Source organism: Schistocerca piceifrons, chromosome 3 (assembly GCF_021461385.2).
Source record: "Schistocerca piceifrons isolate TAMUIC-IGC-003096 chromosome 3, iqSchPice1.1, whole genome shotgun sequence".
Taxonomy (NCBI): Eukaryota; Metazoa; Arthropoda; class Insecta; order Orthoptera; family Acrididae; genus Schistocerca; species Schistocerca piceifrons.
Genome location: NC_060140.1, coordinates 297,734,961 through 297,756,078, shown reverse-complemented (window position 1 = coordinate 297,756,078; position 21,118 = coordinate 297,734,961). Strand labels below are relative to the sequence as shown.

General features: G+C 37.8%; 1 protein-coding gene across 1 annotated transcript in view; it reads left to right on the top strand.

The window, feature by feature from the left end:
* The first annotated feature begins 4,501 nt into the window (after positions 1-4,501).
* Positions 4,502-21,118, top strand: part of LOC124788609 (lipase member H-like) — a 61,922-nt gene continuing 45,305 nt past the window's right edge. Inside the window, exons 1-4 of the mRNA XM_047255878.1 lie at positions 4,502-4,520; positions 8,962-9,210; positions 10,358-10,546; positions 11,463-11,619. Of these exons, the coding sequence (XP_047111834.1) occupies positions 4,502-4,520; positions 8,962-9,210; positions 10,358-10,546; positions 11,463-11,619 (614 nt within the window). The remainder of the gene's footprint in view (positions 4,521-8,961; positions 9,211-10,357; positions 10,547-11,462; positions 11,620-21,118) is intronic.

Genomic DNA, 21,118 nt, shown 5'->3' with positions numbered 1-21,118 from the left:
CATTTTCTATTTCAGTATAAGTTATCATTCCGAATACGCTTCCTCCTTATAGCATTTAGATAATCGTTATAGTTTAACATTTATCAGTGCCAGGCAAGATATTATACAAGAATTAGCAGAAAAACATTTGTTATCTTGGTATAACAGGAAAAATATTATTTTTTTGTACAATATCGACCTTTCTGCCAACGGTATCGCGTTGATTTATACACTTTCTGAGCCACAACAGAGAACAGCTTATGGACTATATGCTAATGCTACCAATAGAAGTATTTCTGATTGCTATTTCTCTTTGTGAATTTACACCTGGAGGCAGAAACTCCTTCGCTATTGGTCTTATAGATCGCAAATATTTTTTGCGGTAAAGAACGAAGTAACTGTCATTTCACTCTAGCTGTTCGTTGGATAGAAAAATGAAGTAGTCACATTATACGGTGATTATAGGAAATTTTTACGATGTAGCCGTAAAATATGCCACATTTTGTTGAAACTTTACTATGCCATACTCAGTTGCTTCGCTGGTAAATCTCTTTTAGCAGCTGCTCTCGTATATACCATGTGAATGCACCAATATTCGTAAGTATGGGGTGATCACACAGTTATACACTACTGGCCATTAAAATTGCTACACCACGAAGGTCAATTTAACCGATTGCGATACGCAAATGATTAGCTTTTCAGAGCATTCACACAAGTTTGGCGCCGGTGGCGACACCTACAGCGTGCTGACATGAGGAAAGTTTCCAGCCGATTTCTCATGCACAAACAGCAGTTGACCAGCGTTGCCTGGTGACACGTTGTTGTGATGTCTCGTGTAAGGAGGAGAATTGCGTACCATCACGTTTCCGACTTTGATAAAGGTCGAATTGTAGCCTATCGCGATTGCGCTTTATCGTATAGCGACATTGCTGCTCGCGTTGATCGAGATCCAATGGCTGTTAGCAGAATATGGAATCGGTGAGTTCAGGAGGGTAATACGGAACGCCGTGCTGGATCCCAACGGCCTCGTATCACTAGCAGTCGAGATGACAGGCATCTTATCCGCATGGCTGTAACGGATCGCGCAGCCACGTCCCGATCCCTGGTTGTTCTGGGTACTGATTTCTCAGGATCTATGAACCCAAACTGCGTGAAAATGTAATCACATGTCAGTTCTAGTATAATATATTTGTCCAATGAATACCCATTTATCATCTGCATTTCTTCTTGGTGTAGCAATTTTAATAGCCAGTAGTGCATATAATAAAAAATTTTAGTGAAACCACCACAAGAGCAGCAGAAGGACGTTCGTGGGGATGCAATCAGAACATTCATATTCGTATTATGCAGACCACCATGGACTGCAGGGTAGAGGGTAGTTGGTATGATACCACATGTCACGTTTTCTTCCTAACCCAGCCGCGCATAGAGCGCTGGAAAAATGCTTGCTGAAGTGTCTCTGCGTGTTGCAATTGGTCTGATCTTGTGCTCAGGGTCCCTATGGGAGCGATAAATAGGGGAAGGAAGAATATCTCTAGATTCTTTGGTTTTCACTGGTTTCCAAAACTTTATAAGAAGGCTTTCGCGGAATGATTACAGTACATCTCCAAGCTCTACCGATTCAGGGTGGCAAATGGGAAGTTGCGGTACGGAAAATGGCCCAGAGATCACCAGTGTGTGTGTGTGTGTGTGTGTGTGTGTGTGTGTGTGTTTATTTGTTTGTGTAGTGGGTGAAGTTTTATGAAACAATGTTTGTATAGTGTGTGCAGGGTCCCTATGGGAGTGATAAACAGGGGAAGGAAGAATATCTCTAGATTCTTTGGTTTATACTGGTTCCCTAAACTTTATAAGCAGGCTTTTGCGGAATGATTACAGTAAATCTTCGAGCTCTACCGATTTAGGATAGCAAATGGAAAGTTGCGGTACGGAAAATGGCCCAGAGATCACCTGTGTGTGTGTGTGTGTGTGTGTGTGTGTGTGTGTGTTTGTGTGTAGTGAGTGAAGTGTTATGAAACAATGTGTGTATAGTGTGTGCAGTGACTGATAGTGAGATATGAGTGAATAGTGTGGCATTACATAATTTAATAAGTTATTTGTAAAAAAAGTGTTGTATACCAGGAGTAAATCCAATGATTGTCTCTAGCTAGAAGTCTCTTCGACATGTCCTATATCCCTGTAAAAAGAGATGTACGGGAGAATAAAGCTACTACTACTACTACTATTGCTACTACTACTACATTTCACACCGTTTCCGTGACGCTCTTCTGCGAGTCAAACTTGCGAAAATTCCTGCCGCCGATTTTTCTAAATGTTCGGTAAATGCCATGTTAGTCCTGTTCTGTATATATCCCACACACTTTAGCAATATTCTAAGATGGGAAGCACAACTTATTTGTAAGCAGTCTCCTTCGCAGACTGACGACATTTTCCCACTCTTCTGGCAATGACACCAAGTCTGTGACCTGCCTTATTTACAACTGAGTCTACACGATTATTCCATTTCATAGGTCCCACCTACTCAACACCAACGAAATTCTGCACTCTTACTAGTTAGCTCTTCATGTCGTAGGTCTGTAACTCAAAGAATCGCATGCCACTATTGTGCATAGATGTAATTTTTTTTCCCCACAGCCCATCTTCGTCGGTGGGAGCTGGTTCCCACGAAGGATGGCGGAGTCGAGCTTTACGACTTGACCCAGCCTTTGCCGGAAGTGCGGGTCGATACGAGTGACGTCATCTTCGAGCTCTACACAAAGTAAGACAAGTTACTGTTAACTGTAATACGCACTCTAGTGGTAATATTTGATTCTTGCATCTCTTCTGCGTAAACGTTATGTCTAATACTGAAATCAGTGTGATATTTAATGTTGGAAACATACGCAGTGACTTGTTGAAGCTGTCGTGGTTGTGTAGATACTTCATGTCTCGCAGCATTGCGAATATTTCATCCGTTTTTAAGTTCTGAGGTATATGTAAAGTGGAATCCCAAAATTATGCTACCTCTGCTTTTATTCACCCACTTACTTCTAATTTTATATGACTCAATTTCCTTGACCACTAGGATGTGCAGTCACAACTCTAGATTATCACTACAGAGTAGCAACTTTCATATTTGCAGTCATCAGTCTCTCAACAGGTCCCCCATATATTCCCCCTGTATGTCATCGTTTCATACTAATTTTCATCTAATGACGCCAATACTCTGTGTAGCATATCCTATTTTCGATTCGTTACCCCTCCTACCTCCAACTCACCTCACTAAACCTGCTGCTTGTTCCAGTGTCAGTTTAATTATCACTGGATGCCGTAGGGCTTAGATCATGTACCACGAACGTGAACCTTCATCTTGTACCGATTTATCATAGTTTCCTTTCTGCCCTACACATTTTGTCCCTTCCTCTTAATTTATAGTTAATACTTTTAAACATACAAACTTCTCAGCAATTAATTATCCAAGATGCTGATAAGAATAATAAGGAAAAGAAAGGAAAAGAGCATTTAGGATATATTAAATAGTGAGCAGTTCCTCTTTCGGAGAGGCGAAGTCACCTGAGACGCAGTTCTGTCGTTGTACTTGGTAACAGAGGCAAGAAATAGGAAGAATCAAGAGACTCTCATGGGATCTCTCGAATTAGAAAAATCTTTCGACAAGCTAAAATTGTGCAATATGTTTGAAATACTCATAAAAATAAGCATAAGCTATAGGTAGAAACAGGTACCATACAATATGGGCAAAAACCAAGAGGACACATTAAGAATGGAAGACCAACGGAGAAGTGCTTGGACTAAAAAGAGCAAGCTTTCTTCGATGTCGTTCAACTGAAAGGCCCCCAGACCCAACAAGCAATCTCGTAAATGAAACAAATGTTCAGGATCAGAACCGTGCCAAGCTGATTCAGCGTCCCCGACACAATTGCTAATGCTTTTGTTTGTGTGACAGATGTCTACATAATGTTGCGTCTTACACTCTGTAAAGATATTGACAAATGGGCGAAAATGGGAAGACACTGCCAGGAGCCATGTCACGTAATATGTTCCTTTGATTTACCCAGTAAGCATGATAAAACCCCCTCTGTGAAGCCCAAGCCCTCACTGGGAGACAGTTGTACAGGCACACTTTTAAGAATTGTTCGAGCTGCTGGTTACCGAGAACTAGTTCGCAGCCCACCACTCATATGCGTGTATCACTGATGTGCGTGAACGTTTCTGTGCTATGATATCACACCAAAATATCCTTTACTCATTTTACAGCACTAATTGACCACTAACATTGCATTCTGAAGGGGAAAAGTTTCCATGGAAATCATGATGACGCCTCAAATCACAAATTTGGATATCGCAAACAATGACTTAATCTATCATACAAATATATATATATTGTCAACAGTGACTTCTGTTCCTCAACAGATCAAACCCAAGCAGTCCTCAAATTTTGACGGCTGGTGGCTCTTATACTGGGAACTTCGTTGCCTCAAAAGAAACGAAACTTGTTACCCATGGATGGATGAACGAAGGGGATCACATGAGTGCAATCCGTGATGGTAAGTGCTGTTCTTTAAAATAATGAGGTGCATATCACATAATACAAATTTGGAGACTCAGCACAAATGAATAATACTTAATTCCAACCATCAACAATGAATACTAATCGCAGGTAACAGAAATCTTAACTGAAGTTATTGAATTTTTTTAACATCTCACGTCAGGTATCTATTATTTTCAGTCTAATGAAAAATATACTGCAGATCAAAGAATACAACACAATCCTTTACGAAATTACTAAATAGAGTCATATAAGTCAATGGCTATATCACTGCCTTTGTGTAGCTTATTTGGCAGACACTTTCTCAGTTTGTATTAGTGCAATATTTATGATCAATTCGAAACAAAATACATGTATCCCTCATTTCAGTCAAACAGACTCAGTTTTGTCAGTTTTATGAATCAGGTTTTAGTAGTAAACTGTGGTTTAAAAAGGCTTCAGTAGTAAAGTGAGCTTATAAGGGGTATGACAATGATGTGACACACACATCAGTTCCAGAATGAGATTTTCTCTCTGCAGCGGAGTTTGTGCTGATATGAAACTTCCTGGCAGATTAAAACTGTGTGCCGGACCGAGGCTCGAACTCGGGACCTTTGCCTTTCACGGGCAAGCGGTCTACCAACTGAGCTACCCAAGCACGACCCACGCCCCGTCTTCACAGCTTTACTTCTGCCAGTACCTCGTCTCGTACATTCCAAACTTTACAGAAGCTCTCCTGCAGTAGAGCGCTTGCCCGCGAAAGGCAAAGGTCCCGAGTTCGAGTCTCGGTCCGGCACACAGTTTTAATCTGCCAGGAAGTTTCACACACAGTTGCTTTTCACTATGTTAAACCCAGCCACAAATTCTTTCATAATAACGGTATTCATCTTACAAAAATTTGACACTACAAATCATGAAATTTGTTCAGATAAGACATTACCACTTTTAAAAGCATGTTCTTAATAACAAACATTAAAAGCATAGTACAGAAAAATGAAATGAAAAAAATAAAAGTAAATCATATTAGTAAGAAGTCGCAAAAATGAAAAAGAGAAAAAACACGAATGGTGGGATGAGATACGTGAGGAAGCAATAGAACAAAGGATGAAGGCATGGAAGAAATGGCACTCAACCAAAAGTGATAAGGACTACCTGGAGTTCAAACAGCAAAGATCTTCTACAGCAAAACTCATTAGATCAGTAAAAAGACTATTTGAAAAGAACCAACTTACACAAATGGATAAAGATTTTAAGAGAAACAATAACAGATCCTTTTACAGCACATTCAGACAGAAACTGCAAAAATATGTAGCACCAAATCTGTGTTTTAAAGATACCAGTGGAAAACTGGCAATGAATAATAAAGAAAATTGTGAAATATTAGCAAAATATTTTGAACAACTCCTCAACTGTCAGGAACCTATTGAAAAATTACCAGCCAACACCCCAAACACAGTAAGCAATAATTCTGAAACCCCATGCCTCATAGAAATCAGAGAAATCATTAAAAACCTTAAGAACAATAAATCACCAGGGGAAGACATGATAATTGCAGAAATGTGGAAAAGTGTGGATAATACAACTCAAGAAAAACTACTGGGAATAATCAATGAGATTTGGAGAACGGAACGTATACCGGAAGAATGGAAAACTGCATTAATCCACCCCATCTTCAAGAAAAGGGATAAAACCGATGCAAATAACTACAGAGGGATATCTTTACTTCCGGTAAAGTATAAAATTCTATCTAAGGCCCTACAAAACAGATTGGAGAAACAACTTGATCAAGAAACTGGTGAATACCAAGCAGGCTTTAGGAAGGGAAGATCTTGTGTGAAGCAAATTTTAAACTTGAAGTTAATTATTAAATACAGACGATTAAGAGGAAAAGACATCTTTATCACGTTTGTTGACTTCAAGAAGGCGTACGACTCCGTTGACATAACAACCTTGGTTAACATCCTTAGTGAGTTTGGAGAAAAGACAAGAAAACAGTCGCAATCGTCAAAGAAACACTTACGGATACCTATGCAAAAGTAAAGTTCCGTGGTGAGGTATCCAGACCATTCAAAATCAGAACAGGATTAAGACAAGGAGATGGGTTGTCACCTACCCTATTCAACTGTGTGTTAGAAAAAGTTATTAGAGAGTGGAGGAAGAAAACGACTAAAGAAGGAATACAAAAAATCAGATTAGGAAGAATAAAGGATGGATTAGAAGTAGATTGCCTCGCTTTTGCTGATGACTTAGCGATTCTGGCAGGAAGTTTGGAAGAAGCAGTCAAACAGATCAATATTCTGAATGAAACAGCAGAAAAAGCAGGACTGAAAATCTCCTTTGAAAAGACAGAGTACCTAACCAATGTAAAAGAGGCACCGAACAATATGATTACAAAGTATGGCCAGATAAAGAAGGTTTCTAATTTCAAATATTTAGGGGAAATCATCCAGCCCAATGCTTCAGATAAAGAAGGAAATAAAACAAGAACAAGAAAAATGGAAACGGCATTCCAGCCAACAAAGAATGTGTACAACAAGAAGTCAGTATCAATTAACGCAAAAATAAGGCACTACAACACTGTGATTAAGCCAGAGTGTCTGTATGCATCTGAATGTTTAGCAATGAACACTAACAAGGAAATGGAAGCTATAGCAAAAAAGGAGCGAAAAATCATTAGAAGAGTACTTGGGCCGAGGTTTGAGAATGGGACTTGGAAGCTTAGAAGTAATAGAGAAGTGTATGACAAAATTGAGAAAGTGAGAGATACCATGAGGAAGAGAAGAGTAAGCTTTTACGCCCATTTGAAAAAAATGAATGATGAAAGGCTGACAAAGAAAATATTCATGTTTTTTGACAAGAACCCCAGAACCCAAATTACCTGGTTCAAAGAAGTCAAAGCAGACTTAGAGGAGATGGGTATAGGAGAAGATGATATAACCAACAGAGACTTAATGAGAGACAAAATTCAACATTTTGAAGGATTTGAAGTGAAGAAGAGAAGAACTGGAGGAACAGTGTGGACAGAAGACCGAAGGGAGCAGCACAGAGAGAGGATGAAGACATATTGGCAGAAGAGAAAAGAGGAGGAGCGCAATAGGAGAAATGTACATTGAAAAATAGTTGTTTAACGCGGTCCCTAGACGGCGAAAATCGGAATAAAAAAAATTAGTAAGGAGAAAAGAAGACGTGCTTCTAAAAACTAAACTGCGAAAAAAACTTTTTCCCCTTCATCATAGCAACACCTTTTTCCAGATGTATGACTCCAAGCAATCATACATTCTTTGATACTGGTATACATGGCGATAGCCCTGTTCTTCATTTTATGAGTTCAATAAACAATAAACAGTAAACAGAATTTCTCAAACTATCTTATTATAATATGTATACGAGGGTAGATCAACAATAGAACAGATGCGAGTAACGGACACACACATAGAGACAATGGCAAAACACTAAGCTTTCAGACAAACCATTATTCAAATCTAAACTACCAACTGCATCAGGAGTTAACATTGGTTGCTCTGTCTGTGTGTGTGTGTGTGTGTGTGTGTGTGTGTGTGTGTGTTTTAGCTTTGAAGAAAGATTCAGTCAGAAAACTCAGAAATTTATTGTTACTTTGTATTTCTGCGACAATTCTGCAGGCAGCCTCTTCTCTTTTGGTAAGAAGTGATCTGTGGAACAAATATATGGTAGTTAGACTGAAATTTTGTTTTATACTTCAGGGAAACAAGTCAAAAAACTGTTTAAAATACAGCAGAAAAACTCTCAACTAACTATAGAAGAAAGTTATGTATGGCTTTGTTATATGCAGTGCAGTTAGTGCTAAGGATTGTGCATAATACAGTCAGTCTTCCACTTAGCAGACATGAGAGAGTAGGATACACTATTTCACATATTTGTTTCTGCAGCACTATCCTGTAATGAAATCTTTCAATTAATTTATTGCAGAGGTGTATAAATTTAGACGCAATAAACATGACACTATGCTTATGCTCTGCACAAGGACAGCAGGAAAGCTACAAAGGAAATCTTTCCACAATATTGGTATTTCCTTGCACAGTCGTAAACATTTAATTACATGTCAGTTCTAGTATAATATATTTGTCCAATGAATACCCATTTATCATCTGCATTTCTTCTTGGTGTAGCAATTTTAATGGCCAGTAGTGTATATAATAAAAATTTTTAGTGCAACCCAAACACAAGAGCAACAGAATGACGTTCGTGGGGATGCAATCAGAACATCATACACAGAAAGTAGAAAAATACAAATGTTTTGTCTTATTTTGGTGCTTGGCCAAGTGGTAGGTAACTTCTATGAACTTCCTCAATTTGAAATAACATTTAATTCCCATATATCTAGGATAATTCGTTTTTTTTGTATATTGCCCTTGCTACAACTAAATGCCTTTAACTTTGTCATTCCAGACACAGTAGTAACTTTATCTGAATATTTTCAGGCTGGATACAGGCTGGAGATTACAATGTTATTGTCATAGACTGGTCAGCGGAAGCAGGAAACTGGAATTATGCTCAGGCAAAAGCAGCTGTAACAGGAGTTGGAGAAATAGTGGCAACTTTCATCAACTGGCTTGCTTCTCTTGGTGCCAGCACCAATAACATGCAGCTTGTAGGACACAGCCTAGGCGCTCACGTCTGTGGTGTTGCAGGAAATCGTGTTACTGCAGGAAGACTGAACAGAATTACAGGTCAGAGGTTTTCTAAGTCACATTGTTAAATGCATTAATAACAGAATATGTTGTTTATATGTCTGCTGTTCTGTCACAGAGTGTGTAACTTCTTGTCTTATTAGCCTCATGGACCAATTTTATGTATGTTTCATACTTCCATTTGTCATCTCTACTACCTTTTTACACATTTTCGTTTCTGCATTTCTCTTTTTACTCCTGATGAATTTTGTTTATTTACGAAGGCTTATGGTACCTTATAACCATAGTCACATCATTATCTTTTACTGGTCAGAACATTTTACAAACACATTCTGTATTTGTCATGTCTTTACCTCTTGTGCAAATACTTGAGACTGACATCATAGTTGTTAATGTGTTCATCGCAAACAGAAATAACAATGGCTAGATTATGTCTTTCAAGGAATATCAATAGTAACGTTTGCGTTTGTCTTGAATTTCATCATCTTTATCATGAGCTTGGACAATTCCAACTTTCTTAAATTATAGGAATATACTTAACGTAAATCCATAATTTGAACTCAACTAAGTCTACTGTACTATTTTGTTATTATTACTCCATTTTTGTTTTTATCTATGAGGTGTAATTAACATTGATTAATGACAGTGATGTTCTGACTGTTTAATATCAGTTTCAATAAATGCAAAATTATCATCAGAAACAAAATAAATAATTTTTAAGTACTGATCCATGTCAATATTTGTTGCTTTAGTCAAACATGAACATTAACAATACATAGAGCAGGAGGCAGAATTAGCTTCTCAGTATTATAGTCTAAGTCAGAATATTAATTCAGAGAAAGTAAAGCTTCCCTAAAAAGTTTAGTCTTCCAGCCATGAAATGTGTAAAAATAATGATTCATGGGAACAGATATAGATACATGAGATTATTAAATGAATCACCAATGATCCAGTTCATTAATTTCAAGTACAGCAAGACAGTTTGATTATCTTAAACGATACACTTAAGGAACTGTTCCTCTCATGAAGAACCAGTGACTACATTGAAAGATTTTTTGCCATAGAAAACAGTTTGAATTTAATTGCAGTAATAACTAGAATAAGGAAGAATGTATTGATACAAATATATTGTCCTACCTTGTCTATCAGAAGTCCATTCATCGTAAGTCTGATTTCATCTGCACAGGCATGGACCCAGCAGCACCACTCTTCGGCTCAAAGTCTGCCGCAGACCGTCTTGATGCAAGTGATGCTGGCTTTGTACAGGTGATACATACCAATGGTGGACTTCTAGGATGGTATGATGCTATGGGAACAGCTGACTTCTATCCAAATGGTGGAAAATTTCAGCCTGGTTGTGAATTTGATGTTACAGGTTAGTTTTTTTTATGAAATTATGTTCTTTTAAGTCCTTTTACAAGAAGTAGACACAGTTGAAGTACTGACATGCAAGCTGTTTCATACCAACCTAATTAAATGTGGTATAGATGCTGATATTATATGACCTAGTTTGTAAAAAGCTAACATTTATTTTTGTCATACACAACCTCAGATTTGCAGCTTTCGCACTTCAATTTATCAAACAATTCACATGTGTGTAGGAATCCATTGTGACATATGTTACTCTTTTTCAAACCTAAATATATTAGACAAAATAGATCCTTATCTATGCATTAATTAAAGTTCCTTGCCACATTTTTCAATCAGTATGTGAAGGCATATCTCAAGAAGTACTGTAGGCATTTTGATACAGTTTTCACTAATAGCTAAACTGATTTGCATGGAAGGTTTATGTATATAATTCACAAATGTTTCATGTAGATCAACTGAACTATAGTGAATTAAAGTCCCCCACCACTTTTTTCTCTCTGTATGTGAAGCCTAACCTTATGAACCACTGTAGAGATTTTGATTTGATTTTGACTAATAGATAGTCTGATTCACAACCAAGGTTTGTGTGTACAATCTATTACCACTATGGCCAAGTCATCCAGCTATATATACTTAGTACTGTCTATGCAAAGCCAGGGTGAGTCAATAGTGACAATACAATTTTATGGTATTTCTATTAATAAAAATGTAGGTACAGAAAAAACCTTATTTGTCTAATAGGACAGTTTCTTCACAGCCACAATATTACTTCCACATTTTTGCTGTCCTTTTTTAATCATTACTGACTGATGTTTGCTAATGTAGCACATAATACTGTCTGGTAATTCGTTATATATTCACATTTGTGTCAATGACTACAGTAAAATGTGTGCATACATCTTCATTCTGCAAATTCACAGGTGCCTGTAGTCATGGCCGATCAACTGAATTCTTTGCTGAATCCATAACAACCGGAACAGGATTTAAGGCATATCAGTGTGGCAGCTGGGACGACTTCAATGCTGGAAATTGTGCTAGCAATCCAACAGCTCTCATGGGAGAGAAACTCTCAAGCAGGTACAATATGTTCAACAATGTGTAATATTTGGTAAATGACATTGTTTAGGAATTATTGGGTGATTTAGATCAAAATCTAATGAAGTATTACACATAATCATAATTGTCCTTTCATTCATTCTAACATACGTAGATCACCCTCCTATCAGGATGATAGACAATCTTGATTACTTATTACACTGGAAGACTTTACTATAACTCTCCACACTTCCTAAACCTCGCCAGTCGTTTTCCTTCATCCTTCTCCCTTTCCCTTCAGCCCTTCTGCCAGAATAAGGAGCCACCAGCTCCAAAAAGCTAGCACATTTCTTAACTTTAATCTCAGTTTTCGCCTGCTGCTGATTGTTCAGTTGATTTTATATCTATCCAGTAATATTACATTTTAAAAAATTGGTTATTTTCGTTGAAATATTTGTGAAAGTTCCTATCATCACAATGGAAAAATCTTGATCTGAACTTGAAACAAGTAGCAAAAGTAAAAATGGAAACAGCTGCAGCTTTGGAGGAATTCCATTGTTATTTGTTGACCATAATATAAAACAACCTCAAGATTATACTATAATTACAAAATACTTCAAACATGTATAACTGCTAAACTTTGAAAGTAGAAGCACCTTCTGGTGAAAAACAGAAAATTGTTGAAGGAAAGTAGATTTATAAGCCCTGAAGTTACATAAAAGAATCATACACGACCCAGAGTCAAGGGCAACTTGCAAGATAGTTTATCTCGTAAGGCTTCCTTGGACTGAAATTCTCTGTGGATTTTCCTGTAATCTTAAGCCTTACAAATCTCTTTCATGTCACTGTTTTTCTTCCTCCTACTACATCAGTTAGATACTTATTCAGACAAAAAATTTATATCTCTGTGTGAATCTATCTGCAGCCACCTGGTGATCAGATGGTCTCTGTCCATATTATAAATATTTTAATATCATTAATAACTACATATTAAATTTCAGTAAGACTGAACAGACTTTCTTTTTTTCAGTGCATCTGGAACATACTTTTTGGCTACTGCAAGCTCCTCGCCATATGCTCTTGGTTAGACATGGTGTCTATTGTTTCATTCTTCCCAGGGTGTAAGTTGCATCCCAGTTAACCTGGAAATGTAATATCCATGTTTATCCCATGCATAAATGTCATTAAATAAATAATTTGTTGATGGCAGTCTGTAAAATCTCTTTCATTTTCCCAGAAAACAACAGTACCGATTATACAATTTTAATTAAACAAAGAGGTGTACACAATTTGTGTGTCTATTTTTATCATCACTAATGTTATGACATATTCTTCTCTATCAGTAGTGTTAGCTGTCTACAGCAAGGCAGTAATACTGTAGTTTATTGTGCTGGTTTGGCAGCATCATAAAAGGATTAAGATCAATAGTCGTCTGTAGAGTTCTTAATCAACTAAAAGAAATAATTCAAATACCTAGATCACAGTCAAACTTGCCAAATCAACCAAAAGTTGTATTATGATTATAACACAAACATAAAGACTGCATTGCTTTTTGACCAGTAAGATAGATTCTGGATAAAATTTTATGCTTAATTAGTAAATATAGAACTTCAGTAATTTCTAAGAAAAATTTAATATTTATATGCCTGTATATGACCAGTCACTCCTCACTCGGCCACATCATTTCCATATTGTAAGTTTGTATGTCTGAATGCACTTGGTAGAGGTAATCTGCGTAACTACAAGGATCATTCAGAAAGTAAAGTTACAGGTCAAACTAAAATGTCATAACATTGTTGTTTTTTTGTACAAGTATTTCTGAAATTCCACAGTTCTCTATATATCTTTTACGGCTTGAAGGTGAATTTCATATTACCATTTTGATTATAAATAACAAAAGTGAAAGTTAATGCTGCAATTCGGTTAATGCATTGAAACTAAGTGTGAAGAATTCAATGTCATCTCCTTCCTGATTGTGATGACAGGAGAAAAACTGGATATTGTGTTTTACTTTCAAAAGTGTTAATAAGGGAGAACAGGAGGAATTTGATATGTGGGGATATGAAATGATAACATTAGTTACATAGGAGGTAAAGCATGTGGAAGATTTTCCTTCATTGATAGAATATTGGGAAAAATGCAGTGTGTCAACAAAGAAGGTTGTTTACAAAACATTTTTTGACTCATCCTAGAATAGCATTCGAGTGTGTGGTACACATATCAAACAGGCCTAACAGGGATATCAAAGTAGGGCAAAACGAATGACCAGTTTCTTTGACTAAGGTGAGGATATCAAATAAATGCTAAAAAACATGAACCGGCAGACACCTGTATATAGACATTAACTGTACTGCAAAATGCTATTTCCAAATTATCAATAATCCCAGTGAAGAATCCAGAAGTATACTAAAGTTCCTTGCATTTTGCTCCTGTAGGGACCAGAAAGACAAGATTAGAATGCTAGCAGCATGCACAGGTGCACTTAAGCAATCATTCTTTGCACGCTCCATATGCAGATGGAATGGTAATAAGTATTTAGTCCTTAATAGGGTTTCTTAATATTTTACTGAGAAATACTGAATTTTTCTCATTTATTAGTACTTAAATGAAGACTATTTGAGAACCAAGATTACCACTTCCCGAGAAGATGACAAAAAGAAAGCATCCTAACGATCTGCGAAACACAACTTATAGTGCGTAAATAGAGCTAAGTGTGGGAGAAACAACATTAATGATTGGTAACCGTCTTTTAGGTTCAAGACTTGTTCCAAATGAACAACTAAATCACGAATTCATTTACGGCAAAAGCTTATCTCAGTAAATGTGCCAAGAATATGTAAAAAATACAACAAAATTGAAGGAGCAACACAAGACTCATTAGCTCACTTATTAGTAACATTGGCGACGTGGAACATTGGGATAAATGGCAATAAAATTCACTGATGGTACTTGACGTGATCATATTACAAAGTCAAGATAGCGAAAAAGTTTATTTTATTAGAGAGAAACATACATCATTATGCTCTTTGATTTAGTTCCAACATACTTTTTAGAACTATGCACAAACTTTTGAAAAGGTGACTTTAGTGAAAATCTGGCTGCTGTTGCAGTTAGAGCGATAGTGTTCAGTAAGATAACAAACAGAGTGATTCAGCTAGGCTGTTTAAATCAGATATTTCCTGAAAGTTTAGGACATTGTAATTCTGGTTCCACACAAAAGAACTGTGGTAAAAGCCTCTCAACATGATGCATAATCTCTTTTCATTGTGAATTATTACAGAGCTATCGATATGAACTTCGCTGCTTCAAACTGAACTCCTGCAATTTCTGCTGATATTGTCACTTTTCTAAGAGAGGTGAATTCAACGGTCTTTTTCCCTTCAAGATACGATTAAGCATTTATAACTTAGCGTTATCTGTTTTTCAACAAGAAGCCATTTCCTGTCTTACGAGCCGGCCGTTGTGGCCGAGCGGTTCTAGGCGCTTCAGTCCGGAACCACGCTGCTGCTACGGTCGCAGGTTCGAATCCTGGCTCGAGCATGGATGTGTGTGATGTCATTAGGTTAGTTAGGTTTAAGTAGTTCAAAGTCTAGGGATTGATGACCTCAGATGTTAAGTCTCACAGTGCCCAGAGCATTTGAACCATTGGAACCTGTCGTATGCGGAAGTTCGTCTAATATTGAACTTTCTCGCAGGCTGAAAGGGCTCTCCAGTTTGACGCAGTTGAGAGAGCCTACTTACAATATGGACAACAGGTTAATTTATAACTAACACTAATCGCTCTAGACATCGAATGATGATTTGCCAGTAAGGGTTGTTATAGTTTTGCTCTTGCTTCTACCAGAGCCTTCATTGTATGCCGCACGTAAAAATAGAATAGTCTTGTAAAAACTGAATTAAAGTATATAGAATGTTAAATAATAATTTCACAACACGGGTTTAAAGTCAGAGTATACATCTACACCGCAAAATCACGACAGCAAGAAAAATAAAGGCACAGAAGTATATGGTCATAAAAACTTCCTTAACTTCTAGTTACATCGTGAAGTGTCTGAAATGCGCACCGTCTATCACAATACACGTTTTCAGGTGTAAAGACTTCTGGAAAGTCTGAAGAGATTCCTCCGATATCATTGCACATGCTGCATCAAAGCGTTGCATTATGTTTTCTTGGGTCGTCGGACTTAGTCATAGACTTCATCTTTGAGTTTACTGGAGAGAAAAACGTCCAGTGGCGTCACATTAGGCGATCGTGCAGGTCAGTCCTAAAGGCTGACAGCTTTGTTTGCGAGATGAAAGCAGAGCTCACCATTAGCAGCATAGACGAAAGGACTGATTGTCGACCTTTGGTACAGAGCCGAGTAGAGGGTCTGAATCAGAGGCTTAGAGGTTCTGCGACCGTGCAGGCTGCAGATTCCTTCAATTGCGCCTTAGGGTGATAGGGTTTTGGGTTTCACTGAGTAGTTGAGGAGTCCACTACATACAGGAGGCGGCTACACCGGTAGCAGGGACAGTGTGGCGTATAAAGTGCGATTTTTTAGGTTAGAGCGTGTTAAGCCAATGCAAGAAGAGAATCTGTCTCAAAGGGAGCAGCTCGAACATAGGAATAACGTAGAAACAGGAACCATCAGCATAACAGTTCTAAATTGTCGTAGCTTTGTAGGGAAAGTACCAGAGCTCCAAGCGCTAATAGAAAGCACTAACGCTCAGATAGCTATAGCCACCGAGATCTGGCTAAAGCCTGATATAAGTTCAACCGAAATTTTCGCGAAGAACATAACAGTGTTCCGAAAGAATAAGCTAAGCACAGTTGGCAGTTGTGTGTTCGTTACTGTTAGAGGTAATTTATCCTTTAGCGAAACTGAAGCAGATAATGCCTTTGTGTTAGTATGGGCAGAGGTCATTCTTGGCAACCGGAAAAAAGTAATAACTCGATCCTCTTACCGACCACCCAACTCAGATGATACATTTGCTGAAAGGAAAATTTAAGTTTAATTTCAAACATTTGCCGGACTCATATAATTATAGTTGGTGGTGACTTTAATTTACAAGCGACATATTTGCGAAAATACATGTTTAAAACTGGAGGTACGCACAAATCATCATCCGTAATTGTGCTAAACGCATTCTCTGAAAATTCGTTCGAGCAGTTAGTTCATGATCCCACGCGAATAGTAAACGGTTGTGAAAACATCCTTGACCTCTTAGCATCAAATAGTCGTGAGTCAATAAAGAGCATCAAAACACGGACAGGGATTAGTGAACATCGGGTTGTCTTAGTGAGACTGAATATTGTAACCCTCAAATCCTCCAAAAATAAACGAAAAATATACTTATTAAAGAAAGCAGATAAACGTTCACTTGACACCTTCCTGAGAGACAGTCTCCACTCCTTCCAAACTAACAATGCAAGTGTAGATCACATATGGCTTGAATTCAGAGAAGTAGTATCAACAGCAGTTGAAAGATTTATACCAAATAAATTAACAAACGACGGAGCTGATCCCCTTTGGTACACAAAACGGTTCAGAACACTGTTGCAAAACAACGAAAAAAAGTGCCAAATTCAAACGAACGCGAAATCTCCAAGATTGGCGATCTTTTACAGAAGCTCGTAATTTATTGCTGACATCAACGCCAGATGCTTGCAATAGTTCCCACAACGAAACTGTGTCTCTAAACCTGGCAGAAAATCCAAAGAGATTCTCGTCGTATGAAAAGTATGTTAGCGGCTAGACACAGTCAATGCCTCCTCTCTGCGATAGCAATGGAAATACTATCGACGACATTGCTGCCAAAGCAGAGTTACTAAATACAGACTTTCGAAATTCCGTCACCAAAACGGATGAAGTAAATAGTTCAGAATTAGAATCAAGAAGATCTGCCAACATGAGTAACGTAGAGGTAAGTATCCTCGGAGTAGTGAATTAACTTAGTGATACAGGGTACTTACAAATGGTGGAAAAATCGAAATTTTTATGACTTTATTAAATTCTATACTCTTTCCTGATTACATTGATATACACAATATAGTGTTTCAAATGAAAAATTACCTATATATGCCTAATTTTAAATTTATGGTCATTTATGCCACCACGCCCGCTTTGTTCCTGTTACAGAAACCAGTATTATTTCGAAAAGAACTGTGAATGTTCTGCTTTCAGCGATTATACGTATGACACATTGTATATATTGGCAACAGTGTAGGTTTCTAGTGTCTGTAAACGATTATCTTTGCTAGTATTTACTTTTGTTTCTCTGAAGCAGTTTGTTCACGTGTTGCTGAATGTTTGTTGCCCAAGTGCTACATGTATTTGTGGAAGTACACATCCTTTCGTGTGCAATAAATACGAACTCTGCCACGGATCAAGAAATTCAGTGGAAGGAAATTCCATGGTAACCAGTTCACAAACAATGCAAGCCACACTGTAGAAAGTAACCTATGTATCAGTTCTTTAGGGAAGAAACTCCCACATGGCACACCTTCTGGTGGTTCAAATTTTTGTGTTAACAATGAAGCTGTTTGCAGTTGATCTGTAAGTCGCTGATGTGGGTATCTTATCTTCTTTGCTAAAGGAAGTGGCGAAATGTAAACAGTGTGATGGTGTAGGCTGTCTGGAAGTAACTGAAAAACAAAGTATCAGGAAGACTTTAAAGTCAAAATTAGTTATTCTGTGTAGATCTTGCAATAAAACTACCTCGAAAATGACTTCGAACATTGTGCATAATTCATATGATGTGAATTTGAAGTTGTTGTTATTGTGTTCTTCAATCCACAGACTGGTTTGATGCAGCTCTCCATGCTACTCTATCCTGTGCAATGTTCTTCATCTCCCAGTACCTACTGCAACCTACATCCTTCTGAATCTGTTAAGCGTATTCCTCTCTTGGTCTCCCTCCACGGTTTTTACCCTCCACGCTGCTCTCCAATACTAAATTGGTGATCCCTTGATGCCACAGAATATGCCTACCAACTGATCCCTTCTTCTAGTCAAGTCGTTCCACAAACTCCTCTTCTCCCCAATTCCATTCAATACCTTCTCGTTAGTTATGTGATCTACCCCTCTAATCTTCAGCATTCTTCTGTAGCACCACATTTCGAAAGCTTCTATTCTCTTCTTGTCCAAATTATTTATCATCGACGTTTCACTTCCATACATGGCTACATTCCATGCAAATACTTTCAGAAAATACTTCATGACACTTAAATCTATACTCGACGTTAACAAAATTCTCTTCTTCAGAAACGCTTTCCTTGCCAATGCCAGTCTACATTTTATATCCTCTCTACTTCGACCATCATTAGTTATTTTGCTCCTCAAATAGCAAAACTCATTGACTACTTTAAACGCCTCATTTCCTAATCTAATTCCTGAAGCATCACCCGATTTAATACGTTTACATTTCATTATTCTCGTTTTGCTTTCGTTGATGTTCATCTTATATCCTCCTTTCAAGATACGGTCCATTCCATTCAGCTGCTCTTCCAGGTCCTTCGCTGTCTCTAACAGAATTAGAATGTCATCGGTGAACCTCGAAGTTTTTATTTCTTTTCCATGGATTTTAATCCCAACTCCAAATTTTTCTTTTTTTCCTTTACTGCTTGCTCAATATACAGATTGAATAACATCGGGGATAGGCTGTCTCACTCCCTTCCCAACCACTGCTTCCCTTTCATGCCCCCTGATTCTTATAACTGCCATCTGGTTTCTGTACAAATTGTAAATAGCCTTTCGCTCCCTTTATTTTACCCTGCCACCTTCAGAATATGAAAGAGAGTATTCCAGTCAACATTGTCAAAAGCTTTCTCTAAGTCTACAAATGCTAGAAACGTACGTTTGCCTTTCCTTAATCTATTTCCTAAGATAAGTCGTAGGGTCAGTATTGCCTCACGTGTTCCAACATTTCTACGGAATCCAAACTGATCTTCCTCGAGTCGGCTTCTATCAGTTTTTCCATTCGTCTGTAAAGAATTCGTGTTAGTATTTTGCAGCCGTGGCTTATTAAACTGATAGTTCGGTAATTTTCACATCTGTCAGCACCTGCTTTCTTTGGGATTGGAATTATTATATTCTTCTTGAAGTCTTTGTACCTACTTGATGCTCTGCTACCTTCACTATTTCGTCTCTCAAAGCTACCCATTCTTCTTCTATTGTATTTCTTTCCCTCATTCTTGTCAATCGTTCCCTAATACTCTCCCTGAAGCTCTCTACAAGCTCTGGTTCTTTCAGTTTATCCAGGTCCCATCTCCTCAAATTCCCACCTTTTTTGCAGTTTCTTCAGTTTTAATCTACAGTTCATAATCAATAGATTGTGATCAGAGTCCACATCTGCCCCTGGAAATGTCGCACAATTTAAAACCTGGTTCCTGAATCTCTGTCTTACCATTATATAATCTAACTGGTACCTTCTAGTATCTCCAGGGTTCTTCCATAAATTCCATGTATTCCATTTGAAGTTAGTGTGTGCAATGAGTGCAATAGCAAAAGGTAAAATGGCTGCTCAAACGTTTTGTGGTTTGATGGACCTGCCTCCTCCTCCCAGTACGTTCAGCAAGTATGTACATAAAAATACTTTTAGGTGCCTTGACGGTTGTGTCTAAAACATCTATGAAACTTGCAGTAGAAGAAACTGTAAATATTAGTGGAACTAGGGACATTTCTGTTGCACTTGATGGGACATGGTAATATCGAGGACACAATTCAAGGAATGAGAAGTGGTACTTCTCTGGAGAATTGAAAAGTTGTTGATGTTGAGTGCTTATCTAAGTACTGCCACGCCTGTAATGGTAACACTGAACCCTGGTGTTCTAAGAATTATGATGGATGCAGTGGAGGTATGGAGTGTGATGTAGCTCTACAAACATTTCAGAGGTCGGTGCCCATTTATAAAGTTATATACGAAGTACCTACGCGATGGGGACTCTAAAGCTTTCAATAAAATTAATGAGGTGATATTATGGTGATATCTTGGTGACAAAACTGGAGTGTTGTGGACATGTGGAAAAGAATATGGGTGCTAGATTGAGGAAGCTACGAAGAGAAATGAAAGGAAAGTTGCTATCTGGTGGAAAATCGCCGTCTGGTCGAGGCAAATTGACAAAAACTGAAATAGACCTTCTTCAGAGTTATTATGGACTCGCCATTTGATGAACTACACCTCTGAAAAAGCAATGAGAAAACCTGTATGGGCTACCTACTTTCATAAGGTGTCCACATATGACCAACCTGTTCATGGTCTTTACCCTAAAGGAGCAGATTCTTGGTGTGGTTACCAAAAACCAAAAGAAAATGGTCAAATATACCATCATATGCATTCTCTTACTGAGCCTCTTATGAATGAAATAAAACCAATTTTTAGAGACCTGAGTGACCCTGTTTTGCTTAGTAAATGTCTTCATGGGTGCACTCAGAATACAAAACTAAGTTTCAAGCATTCCATATGGGAAAGATTACCGAAGAATGTTTTTGTAGGACTAGATAAATCAAAAGTTGGTCTAATAGATGCAGTGATATGTTTCAGTGATGGAGTGATAGGAATG